Source organism: Pholcus phalangioides, unplaced genomic scaffold (assembly GCF_987345545.1).
Source record: "Pholcus phalangioides strain wild (caught in Gottingen) unplaced genomic scaffold, Ppha-v1.0 ptg000010l_1, whole genome shotgun sequence".
In the NCBI taxonomy this organism is placed as follows: Eukaryota; Metazoa; Arthropoda; class Arachnida; order Araneae; family Pholcidae; genus Pholcus; species Pholcus phalangioides.
This window is the reverse complement of record NW_028301603.1, coordinates 8,496,154-8,511,469: the sequence shown is the minus strand read 5'-3', so window position 1 is coordinate 8,511,469 and position 15,316 is coordinate 8,496,154. Positions and strand designations below refer to the sequence as shown.

At 38.4% G+C, this 15,316-nt stretch overlaps 1 protein-coding gene across 1 annotated transcript in view; it reads right to left on the bottom strand.

Moving 5' to 3' along the window:
* Nucleotides 1-531: 531 nt before the first annotated feature.
* The window catches only part of LOC149080844 (proteasome activator complex subunit 4-like), a 61,055-nt gene continuing 46,270 nt past the window's right edge, over nucleotides 532-15,316 (bottom strand). Inside the window, exons 40-45 of the mRNA XM_089237512.1 lie at nucleotides 12,314-12,396; nucleotides 12,058-12,186; nucleotides 5,454-5,609; nucleotides 5,011-5,085; nucleotides 4,596-4,829; nucleotides 532-1,279 (exon numbers count right to left, since the gene is read on the bottom strand). Of these exons, the coding sequence (XP_089093638.1) occupies nucleotides 1,145-1,279; nucleotides 4,596-4,829; nucleotides 5,011-5,085; nucleotides 5,454-5,609; nucleotides 12,058-12,186; nucleotides 12,314-12,396 (812 nt within the window). The 3' untranslated portion in view covers nucleotides 532-1,144. The remainder of the gene's footprint in view (nucleotides 1,280-4,595; nucleotides 4,830-5,010; nucleotides 5,086-5,453; nucleotides 5,610-12,057; nucleotides 12,187-12,313; nucleotides 12,397-15,316) is intronic.

The window sequence follows — 15,316 nt, the reverse complement described above, 5'->3', positions numbered from 1 at the left end:
GAAGGGATGGGAAAACATGTTTTATCGTAAAAACAGATTCATTGGATTTTGAGAAGACGAAATATCTTGGGATGACTAAAACTAAAGCAGATCAAGTTTGACAAGATATCTCGGGATTGCAGCTGAAAAGGTTAATGATTGAAAAATTGAACAATCAATGAAACGTCAGAATTAGAGAAAAAATTACACAATTGAAAATATAGCTTATATATGAATTTTTCACTTTTATTACCATAACCGTGGGGGCTCGATGTGACCGCAACTGTCGCAACCCCCAAAGGGCAGCAGCCGATTTATCCTATTCTTAATTTTTTTGTGGTTCAATAATTATTTCTCAAACCCCCCCCCCCCCCCCCAATCTGTTATAAAATATATCTACTTTTGCTGGTCCACAAACTATTCACTCACTCACTAACGAGCATTCGAATCCATTACACAATCCCAACACTCTGAATGTATTTCAGACTTATATTAAATATTCGTGAGTCTATAAACACGGACAATGTGAAGGCAACAAACTTGCTTCAAAAATTCAAATGAGCACACCTTTTTTATTAATAAAAAATGACTGCCAACGTAGCAAATACAATAACAATTGACTGGATCTTGCGATTGTCAATAACAATTACACTTAAACATATGTGTATACGTATGCATATATACAAAAACAAATTTTTATAAATACAATATTTAAATTGAGATTTTGTTTTCCTTTAAAAAAAAAAGGGAAAAAATTCTTAAAATGGATGCCTCCAAAATGTCGTAAATCACTTGTGGCAGATGTCTATCAACAGTGGAAAAAGGCACGGCAAATATATATATATAATAAGTAAATTTGCGAGATAAAACAAAATAAATTATACAACAACCCTTCGCAAGAAAAAAAAAAAAAAAGAGAAAAACATTTTCCCGCAAATAAAAACTTTTTTTAAAATATTTTATGCATTGCATAAATAGTGATTGAAGCATTGTTGTATTACATGTTTGATAATAATAATTAGTTATTATGGAATCTATAGCACATTGAGATAGAGCATGATTCTTCGTGATATCATTTTGGACTCGATAAAAAAAATACCCCTTCAGAAATGAGAAATCATCACAAATATTTCAAACGACTGATAAAATGAAAAATGTGTACATATCATGCATAATAGCTCGGTGAAACTAGAAGATCTGTGATGACGCCCAGCTGGTCATCTGTGAATTTCAGTTTGTGGTCGCGCCAACTGTCCTGGTGAGTTCGCTTAAAATCAGACAATGTTTTCTTCACTGTACTCTGAAATTGAATTTTGACGTCAAATGAAAAACGAATACAAACACAAGGCCACACAACGGGCAAAACGCCGACCAAGGTGGCTAAGAAAAAGATGCCCATAACAAATATGGATGTCATATATTTCTAAAATACAACAAAATAAAAAAACCAATTACAAAAACTATATATACACAATAAAATGTAATGCACCGAATACTCTGCGCATAAAAAATATTTATGGTTGTCTTATTTAAGGATAAATAGCTTCTCAATTTATCCCCATATCTTTATTGTATATTCTTTTTCAAACATGTCAATCCTGTTAGAATTCCTGACTCCCAGAGGTGAGCTACACCATTTATTAACAACCCTATTGAGAACGAAAAACTCCCTGCAACACCACAACCAGGAATTGTCCGCAACATGATGGGGAGAATCAGAGTTGTTGCGAATTAACAATCCTGACTTCCCATATTTTTCTGGATTAAATGTGGTCACCCTGACCGCAATGAAGTAAAATCTTCACGCACAAAATTTCAAGGAATCTTCAATGCTGCTGCTACGACACTCGCGTATGCGCACACACACACACACACAGTAATTCTGTGGTGTTCTGTCAAAACATAACTCCAAAATCACATTTTTGAGATATAATCATTTCCATTGTCATTTAAGAACCAAAAATAAAGCATATACACAAATACAAATGAAAATATCATACATCAGAATGTTGTTTAGCCGTATGCACATATTTGTGCATTTATCTTACTTCTAATTAGTAATAATTAGCTAGACTTACTTTTAGATAAAAAATATATTTTTTGAAGATATCATGTTCTGACCAAACAACACAGAAATGTCTCTTAACTAATTTCGTTCTGATGTTAGCGAATAAACAGGATTTAATTGTAAAATTTATTTTTGGCTTGCAGCAGCTGGTTCTTTCAGAAAGTTTTTGCATAGAATTCATATTCTCAAAACGATTTAGCCAACTGACAGAACAATTAAAACTCTCAAGTACTGCTGAATTCCACATCTTTAATGAATTTATTTTGATATCTCTGTGTTCATCAGGTTGTTTTTTTTCACTGAAAACTCTCGCCACAGAGAGCAACAAGCCCACAACTGTACAAATATTCAATTACTAAACTTCACTTATAGTTTGAAAAATATATGGCATATGGAAGCACAAGTATTACACAGAAACAAACTCAACATTAGGTTCTCTCACAACACGTTCATGCACATTGCAACATGTATCAATTCGTTAGAAGTTCTGCAGAGGAATATGGACAAGGTGCAATTGTAGTTTATTAGTATGTTTTTTTTCACTACAATTAGTCTATAGCTTGTGGTTCTCAAACCTTTTCTACCGATGATCCTCTGTTCTGTTATCATTTACCCACGGCTTCCCAGAATAGTGTAGAAAAGAATGGTTTCAAAGCATTAAATGGCCACACATCAATACACCAACTTTTCACGATGTCTCTGACAAAGGTTGGCAATGCCCAGGGCTGCAACTAGGGTGGTGCAGGCGGGTCTTGTGCCCGGGTGCTAGACCCGGGGGGGGGGGGCAAATTTCATTCTGAAACTTCTCTTTCAACATTACAAGGGGGCGTCAAAATGTGCGCTTGCCCCAGGTGACCAAACATCTAGTTGCAGCTCTGGTGATGCCCTAGGAGCCATGACGCAAACTTTGAGAGCCACAGGTCTATATATTTAGAAACCATTTTAAAATGTAAGTTCCAGTAATACAAGCCTCGGGAGTGAAAGACAGTCATGGTCTATCAATCACTTGAAGTGACAAAATTCAAATGAAATCGCCACACATGCACTATAAGCATATTAAGAAAGTCTTAAGAATAGAAATAGGGTGTGAGTAAAAAATGGTATATACTTTTTTTCTGTGTCTAGCCATTGTTAGAATTACCTCAGACAAGTGAACTTTCATACTAATAGTATACTGCTGAAATTACTGCAGTTGAAAACAAAACGTTTTTCTTAAAAACAAATTGATCCATCTCATGAGCCCTAACTACAGTAAAATTCCGTTATAACAAGAACTCATGATCAGACTGGGGGTGTGGGGGTGGGGGAGGTGTTCTACACGTTCTTTTGAATGCATATCATGAAATACATACAATCACACAATGACACGAATAACTGACATTGCAACAAAATTTTCATGAACTGCCTATTCGAGTTTTTCTCGTGTGGTTCAGAATAATAATCTACAATAACACTGTTAAAATAAGTTAGTCTAATTACCCAATTTGATTGCTTAAATTGACCAGGGGAAGGTACAACAAAGCAAAAGTTACTAAAAAATATTGTTTTTTCTTTTCAATTAATGACAATACACAAGGTGGGCAAAAAGTCTGTAGAAACTTTAAAAATTCATAAAAACCGGAAAAATAACTGCAATAAAAATTGGTTTGCAGGGTAGGCATCATTAGCTCACAGGGAATTTTTTAAGACAGGAAAAAACCCTTCAAAAATCAGTCAATAGGTGGTGCTGGTATGAGCGACTTCAGTGGAAATAGGCAAATGAGATGGTTATAAGAACTTGCGCTCCTAATACACAACCAGTTCACCGTTGTATGCAGTGTATGTGGACCTATACGCAGAGAAGACTCGGCACTCTGCCGTTGCTGGATTTGTGACTCACCTGCAATGTGTTATCCCTGTGATGGTGGTAATGTGGATAATAAATAAACGATTTGGAGGCATTCTGTTTGTTATTTGCATATCTTTTCTTCAACTTGTGTACGTCAGTACCACCTATTGGCTGTTTTTTGTTATTTTTTTTCCTGTCTTAAAAATATTCCTGTGACCTAGGGATGCTAACCCTTTTTTTTTTTTTCAAACTGAGCACAACTCGGGTCTATTGCCATAGGCAATTTACTACCTAGTGAGTTGTGCCGGAAGTGTAAGTGCGTGTACCTAACAGTCTGAGTGCGTATCTAGTGTTGTGTATGATTTTTCAGTGCTGCCATGTATATCTCAGAAGTGAAGTGAGTGATGTGTAGTGACTGAATATTTGTAACGTTGTAGGCCTGTTGCTCTCTGTGGCGAGACTTTTTAACGGGGAGATCGGCTCGCATTTGCACCTCAAAGTTGGGAACCACAGAAAACCAACTTCAGGGGGTGCTACCCTGCAAACCGTTTTTATTTCGGTTATTTTTCTGGTTTTTATGAGTTTTTAAAGTTTCTAGACTTTTTGCCCACTCTGTATATAAATTTTGCTCAAGATATGATTCTATAATGGTAACTGATTACATTCATTAAAAACACAATTTATATGTAAGTATCTATCAAAATGTAAAAGGGGGTGTACCTGAATAGGTTCCGAATCATGCACATAATCGCTGAGCACCATAAGAATATCTGGCATGAAATCTGGAACGTCATATGGGAAAGCACTGACACAAGCACAAAGTCCTAAGATCCCAGCGTGCCTTTTGCTCAGTTGATCTGGAGGCTCAGAGTTCAGTACAGAATTTCCAGGTGCAGACGGTTTTATTCTTTGTTTACTCTTCGAACTTTTCCGACATTTTTTCTTGAAGAGAGACTGGAATGCACAAACCAAATAATTATCTCTGTTATGAGATCACAGATAGGCAATTATGATACCACACACACACATCAGAAATATGCACAAATTATTTCACTTCCAATTTATTTTCAAAGAAACAGGTTTGAAAGTGTGTAACAAGAATAAAAAATTATTTATGCAAAGCGTTCATCCTTACCAATAGATTTTCGCTAACACTTATCACTTCGCAATGCAATAAGCCTCCGAGAGTTTGAGCCGCAGCTTCTCTCACCTGCAAAAAAAAACCCCACATATACATGATACAGAGCAGCTTCATTCATTTGCTTAAGAGTTTATATTTAGATGATCTTCCAAAGCAAGGGTGCACAACTCTTTGAGTCTCGGGCCAGATATGTGAGATAACAGCTCACGGGCATACAAACTGGTGTACTTATCATATTATATTGTGTGGATTGATATTTATTTTAGGAACACTTTTGCACAAACCAGAAGTTGTACAACCTTTGTTTCACACAATATCAGCATTTACAGTCACTCAAATGAAAGTGACAACAATAAATTTGTACATTACTGATATTTTAAAATGAATCAGTAAGAAAAAAGTCAATAAACTCATATAAATGCAAATCACAATCTCACCTCCACTCTCTCATCGTGCATATGCTCGAGAGTGAGCTCCTTCACAGATGTCAACTGCTGCTCGTTTCTGAATATTCTGAATAAATTAGTAGAAACCATTTGACGCAAGAAGCATACAGATGCTGCTCTTGACCTCCATGACCCGCTGTGACTTATCTACAATAAACAAAAAAATTAACAAAACTTTGCTCATATCTCTGGAAGGGTATATATATACAGTAAAAGTGTCTGTTATAACGAGTATGGCTTGTAAAGAGAATCTCGCTATTATGTGTGATTGTCACAGCTAATGTTGAAGATTAAAAAAGTATTTGCTCATAGCGAGTAATTTATGAATGAAAATCAGAACACATTTGCTATAATTACAATGGAAATTCTCGAGAAAAGCATGGTTTTCTTTTATCTTTGTTTAAGAGTTACACATAAAATGGAGAAAGAGATAAGAAAAAATCTGGCATTTATTTAAAAAATCTTTTCATCCTAGTCATAGGTGTTTATAAACAAGGAATGTCAGTACCTTAGAAGAGGTGTAGAGGTACCCTATACTTATAGTACCATATACCTTCTCTAAGGTCAGAATCTCCCCATAGATTAGAACACCACATGCCTTATCTTATTTTCTTGTTATCCATATGGGAGGTTGAAAACCCTACAATTTTTTCTGTGGGTGTGTTGGTTAAGCCTATGGTTTTCACATCGTTGTCGTCCTCACCTCTCCTGGAATCTTCCAAAACTGGACACCAGGCAAACAGGTCTCAATCACTTTCTCTGCTTTAAATGTTATTGGACATTTTCATAGCACAGCGAATACTCTAGCTGCAGAAACTGCTTCATTCCATAAAGCAGGGCTGGACAAATCACAAAAAAAAAAAAAAAAAAAAAAAAAATCTAGACACCAGAACAATTTTTTAGGCGCCAAAAAAAAATTTCACTTTAAATAAAAAGGTTCAAAATAATGCTTATTTTGACTTTTTAAGGGCATATTGACGCTCTTTCATGTCAGCAGAAATGATGCTATAAATTCCAAACAATTTGGACTGCTCTCAATCTATAATTTAATAACTATACAAAATTTTATGTACTAGTACCAATTTTTTATCGTTATGGTGGCCTAGTGTCTGGGACTTCTCCAGCCCTGCCATAAAGTGCAAAATCTTGTTATGCAATCAACATTGTATATGTATAAGCAGCTACTCTAAATGAATATTCCAGCAAAATTATTTAAAACAAAAAGGAAAGTAAATCTACCTATAGCTTGCTTTCGCCCCTCCCCCATTTATATATGTAAAAAATTAAAATCGCTTTATAGCTAGAAGTCTGTTATATAATGACAATTTCTCCGTGATTGTGAACTGAAGTTATATTTCGACAAAATGTTTAACTTCCATAATGATTATTTTTAAAATTTTTCTATCTATTCTATAATATAAAATCACAAACAAACTCGAAAAGGGCCTGTTGCTAAGCAACCGAGTGACGGAAGTGGGTGAAATTTTTGAGTGACGGAAATCTGTTACGGAAGTGGGTTCGATTCATATATCGATATTCACATTCATATTCATATATCGATATGATATCATATATCATATATCGATATGATATCATATATCATATATCGATATATGATATGATATCATATATCATATATCGATATTGGGTCGATATTCACATATCGGGACCCATTTGACCCATCGGGACCATGTTATGTGCATGTACCAAGAGGCTCCTACATCCTACAGCAGAGCCCTTAGGCTGGAATTTAGATTTCGAGCCCCCAAACCAGCTTTTCAGGGGCCCCTCTGTGATTAATTTATAGTGTGAAAAATCAAAAAGTGATAAGAATCGTTGTGGCCCCTGTCAGCCCTTCCTTTGTGGGGGGGGGGGGGAGGTCCATGCCGAGAGGTATATATATGTATAATATACACACACAACAGCAGTGCTCCCAACACAGGGTCGTGGTACCCGGGGAAGATTTCACGTCGGCCATCCCACTCGCTCAGTGGGATGGCCGACAAGCTTCCAAGTCGGGGCCCATGTTTACAGGTTTCATTTTGGGTGACCTGGATTTTATTTGTTGGTAAAACGAATACAAATGAAAATTTTTCATAGCACTCGCACTGGGGGATGACCGACAAGCTTCCAAGTCGGGGGCCCCATGTTTACAGGTTTCATTTTGGGGCCCTGGACGAATCTCATTCTTTTCTGTTGTAGAATTCGCAACAGCGGAAGCCCGAGATAAAGCCAGTCTGGGGCCCCCACCAAAAGTATGCGAATTGGTGTCCCGGGTAATTGGTTGGGGCCCCTGGATTTTATTCGTTGGTAAAACGAATACAAATGGAAATTTTTCATGGCACTCGCTCCGGGGGATGACCGACAAGCTTTCAAGTCGGGGGCCCCATGTTTACAGGTTTCATTTTGGGGGCCCTGGATTTTATTCGTTGGTAAAACGAATACAAATGAAAATTTTCCATGGCACTCGCTCCGGGGGATGACCGACAAGCTTCCAAGTCGGGGGCCCTATGTTTACAGGTTTCATTTTGGGGGCCCAGGATTTTATTCGTTGGTAAAACGAATACAAATGAAAATTTTTCATGGCACTCGCTCCGGGGGATGACCGACAAGCTTCCAAGTCGGGGGCCCTATGTTTACAGGTTTCATTTTGGGGGCCCTGGATGAATCTCATTCTTTTCTGTTGTAGAATTTGCAACAGCCGAAGCCCGAGATAAAGCCAGTCTGGGGCCCCACCAAAAGTATGCGAATTGGTGTCCCGGGTAATTGTTTGGGGGCCCTGGATTTTATTCGTTCGTAAAACGAATACAAATGAAAATTTTTCATGGCACTCGCACCGGGGGATGACCGACAAGCTTCCAAGTCGGGGGCCCCATGTTTACAGGTTTGATTTTGGGGGCCCTGGAGGAATCTCATTCTTTTCTGTTGTAGAATTTGCCACAGCCGAAACCCGAGATATAGCCAGTCTGGGGCCCCACTAAAAATCTGCGTATTGTGTCCCCGCTACTGGATGTGGGGCCCTGGATTTTATTCGTTGTAAAATTGATAAAAATGAAAAATTCTCACAGGGGGGTGTCCGACAAGCTTGCAGGTCAGGGCTTCATGGAAATGTTGGCAGGTTGTAATTCGGTGCCCCTGAATGTATCTCATTGATTTTTGTGGTTTAACATTGTAAAATTTGCAACACATCGGTAGCCCAAGATATATCCAGTGTGGGGCCCCACTGAAATTCAGCGAATTGAATCTGGGGACCCCCATGGGGAAGTTTTCTGGGGATACTTGATGAATCTCATTTGTTTTTTGTTGCTTTATTATTATTTTCATTAAAATTCGCTTCTTCAGTAGGCTGGTGCTTTCACACGTCCCTTTTCCATAGCACGCTGATGAAGTGGGACGAAATAAACAAGATATGTCCGGGAGAGAAGTGGGGGGGGGGGGGTTGGCCCCCCCTAGTATATATATAAAATTGATTTTCTGTGTGTCTGTGTGTGTATGTTCTCTATACAAATCTACAATTTTAGATCGATCATCGCCAAAATTTTGCATATATACTAAACAGGACCCGGATTGAACAATAGGCTAATTTAAAAGTTCGTCAGAGCAGGGCAAATGCACGAAATGGGCAAAAAACCGTCAGGCAACAATGGTTCCTGGGCCTCAACAATAACTTTCGGAATGTTTGCTTTGGTTATCGTGGTTCCCTAGCAAAGCGTTTTCAATGTGCATATGCCTTTAAAATGGAAAATGAATTACCTTTTGGGTTAGATAAGACTATTGAATCAACGATGTTATTTGAACCGAAAATTGCAAAAAGAACCACGGCTAAACACACTTTGAAACTATAGGAAGTTCCTTCATCAGTAGCAAAAAAAAAAAAAAAAAACAACATAAGAAAAATAACGAAAAATACTTCTTATAGCGGGAGTTACTCGCTGTTGTACGCAAAAGAGTCTAATTCAAAATCAACCGGCAACAAGAGCAGAGGAAGAAGGCAGAAAAAAAAAAATGGCAGAGCCAATCACAAACGAGAACGTGATAGTGATGCTGATGGAGAAGAATAATTATTGTAGAAACTGTTGCCAGATTTTTGAGAAGGGTGGTGTGCTAGTTAGGTTGTTGACCAACTGGTTTGAGGTTTATGTGGAATGATTCGAAGTCCAAGTCAGATGGTGAGTAGCATTTGTGAATGATTTTGGGAGAAGAAAAGTCAAATTTATGGTCAAAGGACCAGCAGTGTTGGGCTATGGATGAGTGGTTAAAGTCTTGGTTGGTTAAGTAAACTGAAGAGCCAAAAAAACTGGTGCAGGCATGCACCAGTATGCAAATAAAGAGATATGGAACCAATCAGAGTACAGCGCTTCGGTCGGCAACGCCTACATAACACAACAAGTGTCTGGCATAGTTTTTAGATTGGTTACTGCTGCTACAATGGCAGGTTATCGAGATTTAAGTGAGCTTGAACGTGGTGTTATAGTCGGCGCACAAGAGATGGGACATAGCATCTCTGAGGTAGCGATGAAATTTGGATTTTCACGTACAACCATTTCACGAGTGTACCGTGAATATCGGGAATCCGGTAAAAAATTAAATCTACGACATCGCTGCAGCCAGAAAAAGATCATGCAAAAACGGGACTAACGCTGACTGACGAAAATCATTAAACGCGACAGACACGTGCAACCCTTCCGCAAATTGTTGCAGATTTCAATGCTGGGCCATCAACAAGTGTCAGCGTGCAAACTATTCAACGAAACATCATCGATATGGGCTTTTGGAGCCAAAGGCCCACTCGTGTACCCTTGATGACTGCACAACACAAAGCTTTACGCCTCGCATGGGCCCGACAACACCGACATTGGACTGTTGATATACTGGAAACACGTTGCCTGGTCTGACGAGTCTTTGTTCCAATTGCTTCGAGCTGATGGACGTGTACGGAGACAACCTCATGAATCCATGGACCCTACATGTCAACAGGGGACTGTTCAAGCCGGTGGAGGCTCTGTGATGGTATGGGGCGTGTGCAGTTGGCGTGATATGGGACCCCTGATATGTCTAGACACGACTCTGACAGGTGACAGGTACGTAAGCATTCTGTATGATCACCTGCACCAATTCATGTCCATTGTGCATTCCGACAAACTTGGACACTTTCAGCAGGACAATGCGACACCCCACACGTCCAGAATTGCTACAAAGTGGCTCCAGGAACACTCTTCTGACTTTAGACACTTCCACTCGCCACCAAAATCCCCAGACATGAACATATCTGGGATGCCTTGCAAGTGCTGTTCAGAAGAGATCTCCACCCCCTCTTACTCCTACGGATTTATGGACAGCCCTGCAGGATTCATGGTGTCAATTACCTCCAGCACTACTTCAGACATTAGTCGAGTCCATGCCACGTAATGTTGCGGCACTTCTGCGGGTTCGCAGGGGGTCCTACACCATATTAGGCAGGTGTACCAGTTTTTTTGGCTCTTCAGTGTATCTTCTATGCTCATTTAAACGCTGCCAAAATCATTCAAAAATGCCCCTCACCGTCTGACTTGGACTTCTTCGAATCATTCCACATCAACAAAAACTCAAACCAGTTGGCCAATGACCTAACTAGCACACCACCCTTCTCAAAAATCTGGCAACAGTTTCTACAATAATTATTCTTCTCCATCAGCACCACTATCACGTTCTCGTTTGTGATTGGCTCTGCCATTTCTCTTTTTCCCGTCCTCCTCCTCCTCCTCTGCTCTTGTTGCTGGTTCATTTTGAATTTAACTCTTTTGCCTACAACAGCGAGTAACTCCCGCTATAAGGAGTATATTTTTCTTTTATTGTTTTGCTTTTGCTACTGATGAAGGAACTTCACATAGTTTCGAAATGCGTTTAGCTGTGGTTCTTTTTGCAATTTTGGGTTGAAATAACATCGTTCATTAAATTGCCTTTACAATGGTTTGTCACTTCTTTAATCCGGTCAGTATATGTATAATATTTTACATGCCTTTATAATGGTTTGTCATTTTTTAAATCCTTTCAGTAATTAAAGAAATCTTGGGCAGAGCGGGTATTATAGCTACTTAGATATAAATTTCTCATTTTTTTTGCATTTAATCTCTCTATGGATTAAATTCAGTCATTTTCATTTTAAATTCTACAGTCACTGCTCAAATTTAGACTGATGCGTTTTTATGAACTAGTCCTTTGGCCTCAAACAATAATATGTCGTTTCCGAGAGAATTTCTTTTCTTAGCCCAGAAAGACTTTCTGGATATTGATGCCCAGATGAGATTCATCCTACTCTGCATGTTGAGGAAAGAGGATACCGCAGTTGCCAGGATTAGATTCCCCCAGCAGAGGCTACCAACTTTTCTTTCTGAAGTTCATTTCTGCATTAATATCTAGAAAGTCTCTTTTCTTAATTTTTTTTCAAAAGTATTTTACAAACTAATTTTTCAAGTCTTGAATTATAAATTGATCTTATCATAAACTAATCTTCAATCAATGTTCATGAAAAGAAGCTTTGATTTATTATTTTTTAAAAAAAAGAATTTTTTAGTTTTGGATTATATCTGATTTAATAATATTCATAGATACTCACCTGCTTCAACGTGTTGATGGCAACCTCTAACGTCCTGGGATGAAGATGAGCTAGACTTAGAGATGAGATAGCAGAATTACAGTCTTTGATGCGATCATCATCAGTAGATTCACTCTTCATGGAACATAACTGTAAATGGCATAAAACTTGGTGTCAAAATTTGGTAAAAAAACAAAAGTTAATGTGAAAATAACTAAAACATGGGAAAAATCTTTCACGCTCATTTATATTGAACACACAAAAAGAAACAACATACCACAGACAGAATTTCAAACATTTCCGGTTGAACTACACACTGTAATTTGGATGCTGCAGAAGACTTTATTGTCCAACAACTCACTAAAACAAAGAGGAAAACAATGAAACACTGATTATATAGATACAAGCTGGAATAACACAAAAACAGAATAACACTGAATTCTGAACTATCATCTTTGATGTTTTGCGAAGAAGGTTAGCGGAAGTTTTCAAAGACCGGTTGGAATCAGTAGGGGTGGTAAGTCAATGGGAAGAATTTAGTACGAAGCTGTCCTCTGTTTTGCACGATGTCATACCCTTTGTTCGAAAAAAGCGTGTTTGTACATCACACCCTCTATGGTTCACGGATAGCGTGCGGAACCTTTATCTTGAAAAGAAAAGAGCATTCAGAGAGTATAAAAGTGGACGAGGTGACCTATCATTGTTTACTGATAAAAGAAGACTGTTGAAGAAAGCGATAAGGGATAGTAAAAAGCAAGTTGAATCTAGGTTGGCAGATAACATTGGCTCTGACCCAAAATCATTTTTTCGATACGTCAATAATGGATGTAAGGGGACAGTTGGCCCCCTCTTGATAGGAGGCTCAAAAGTAGAGAGCAATGTAGGCATGTGTAGTGCTTTCAATGACTTTTTCACGTCGGTTTTTAATGGAGATAATGATATTCGATATACGGGTGTTGCATGGGGTAATAAAACGCTCAACGATATTCAAGTGGAAGACGTGGAGGTCCTAAATCTTCTAAGAAATGTATGTGCAAGCAAAGCACCAGGACCAGATGATATCTATCCCAGGGTTCTCAGGGAAGGTGCTAATGAATTGTTGGGGCCAGTCGCACAGATATACAGGAGTAGTGTTGCTGAGGGTATCGTCCCGAGAGATTGGAAACTGGCTAACGTTGTTCCGATATTTAAGAAGGGTAGTAGAGAAGTGGTGTCTAATTATCGTCCAGTGAGTTTGACGAGCTCCCTCTCGAAAATTTTGGAAATTATCATCAAAAGGCAGTTTGTGAAGTGGATAGACGAGAATAATGTATTGTCGGATAATCAGCATGGGTTCAGGAAGGGGAAGTCGTGTAACTAACCTCCTTTGCTTCTATGATTACGTGACTAAGGCTTTGGGTAAGAGCAAAAATGTCGACGTTGTTTACCTTGATTTCCAGAAGGCATTCGATCGGGTCCAACATGGCAAACTCTTGAAGCGTTTACACGAGATTGGAATAGGGGGCAACTTGCTGAATTGGATAGAATCATGGTTAAGAGATAGGTCGCAACGAGTTATGGTGAACGGGGAATTCTCTGGTTGGACAGACGTCACAAGTGGAGTTCCTCAGGGAAGTGTCCTTGGCCCCATACTTTTTTCACTTTTTATCGACAAACTCGATCAGGGTATCGATGGAATTACTAGCAAATTCGCAGATGATGTGAAGCTAATGGGGGTAATCGGAAATGAAAGCGATAGGGAGTTGCTCCAGACCAACTTAAACAAGATTGCAGCATGGGCAAATGAATGGAGCATGACGTTTAGCGTAGATAAGTGCATGGTCGCTCATTTTGGTTCGAACAACCCACGGTTCTCTTACGAGTTGAATGGTGTCACTATCCCGGATGCAACTAGAGTCACCGATTTGGGAATTCTCATTGACGAGCGACTTAAGTTTTCTGAACATTGTTCAGCGGTTGTAAAAAAAACGAATAGAATGCTTGGTCTCATTTTCAAAAAGGTCTCTTCGCGTTCTCCTAAAGTCATTCTTCCGCTTTTTCGAGGCTTAGTTCGTCCTGGACTGGAGTATGCTGTAAGGTTTTGGAGACCATACCTACAGAGGGACATAGACTTGGTTGAAGGGGTGCAGAGAAGAGCTACGCGTGTCCTTATTGGCACACAGGGCTTGAGTTATGAAGAAAGACTTCATTTTTTGAATATGTTTACATTGGATGAACGCAGGTGTCGAGGAGATATGATCGAAGTGTTCAAAATTTTCAATGGGATGAATAGGATGGACCATGAACTTTTAGTACACCGCCAATCGACTGCTGTTACAAGGGGACACCAGTATCGATTGGTGAGGGACAATGCAAGGTTATGGTGTCGCAGGGAATTTTTCTCCAATAGGGTTGTTAATAAATGGAATAGCTTACCCCCGGAGGTAGTAAATTGTAACACAATTGACACGTTTAAAAAGAAATACGATAAACATGTTGGGGTAAATCGAGAAGCTATCCATTCTTAGAATAAGACAACCATAAGTATTCTTTATGGGCATTGTATAATATTTTATCATGTGTATATATTGTTTGTAATTTGTGTTAATTGCATTTTTAATTGGGTTGCTGTATTTTTGAAACATATGACAACCATATTTTTATGGGCATCTTTTTATCAGCCACCTCGTTGGGCATTTTGCCTGTTGTGGCGTTGTATTTGTATTTGTATAAAAATTCCATGCACATATTTCTTTAAATATCTACAGTGATGCTCACACTTCTACAATAATAATTTTTGAGCATACAGTATTTAGAGCAGGTCCTTGAAGCTCTTTGCAGTGGCCCATCGAACACAATTAAGAAATAGCTATTCAACATTTAAAGACAATTAAATGAAGTAATAATTTTGATCACACACACAAGTCTACAAGTCATTAAGTTATACCGTGGGAAACTTTTCAAGATGCTTCCTGAATTAACAAGTATTTTCATGCATTTAATTAGTTTTATAAAGCTATGGCGATTCTGTGAATGCCAGCTTAAAATTCCAATTACTGCAGTATCACTCGATAACTTACAGTTTTCACTGAAATTTTTAATGCGGCTCGCAAGGTCAAATGGTCGAAGACTACTAACTTAAAGTATGTTCATTGTACTTCTTTTATAACAAATTTATCCCATGATCAGTGATTTTCAACCTTTGTTTGATTGCAGCACCCTTTTTAGTCTATAATTTCTATGGTGGAGTCCCATAGCCTTTTCTTTAAAATTTATTTATCAAATTTACTATTTATTTTAT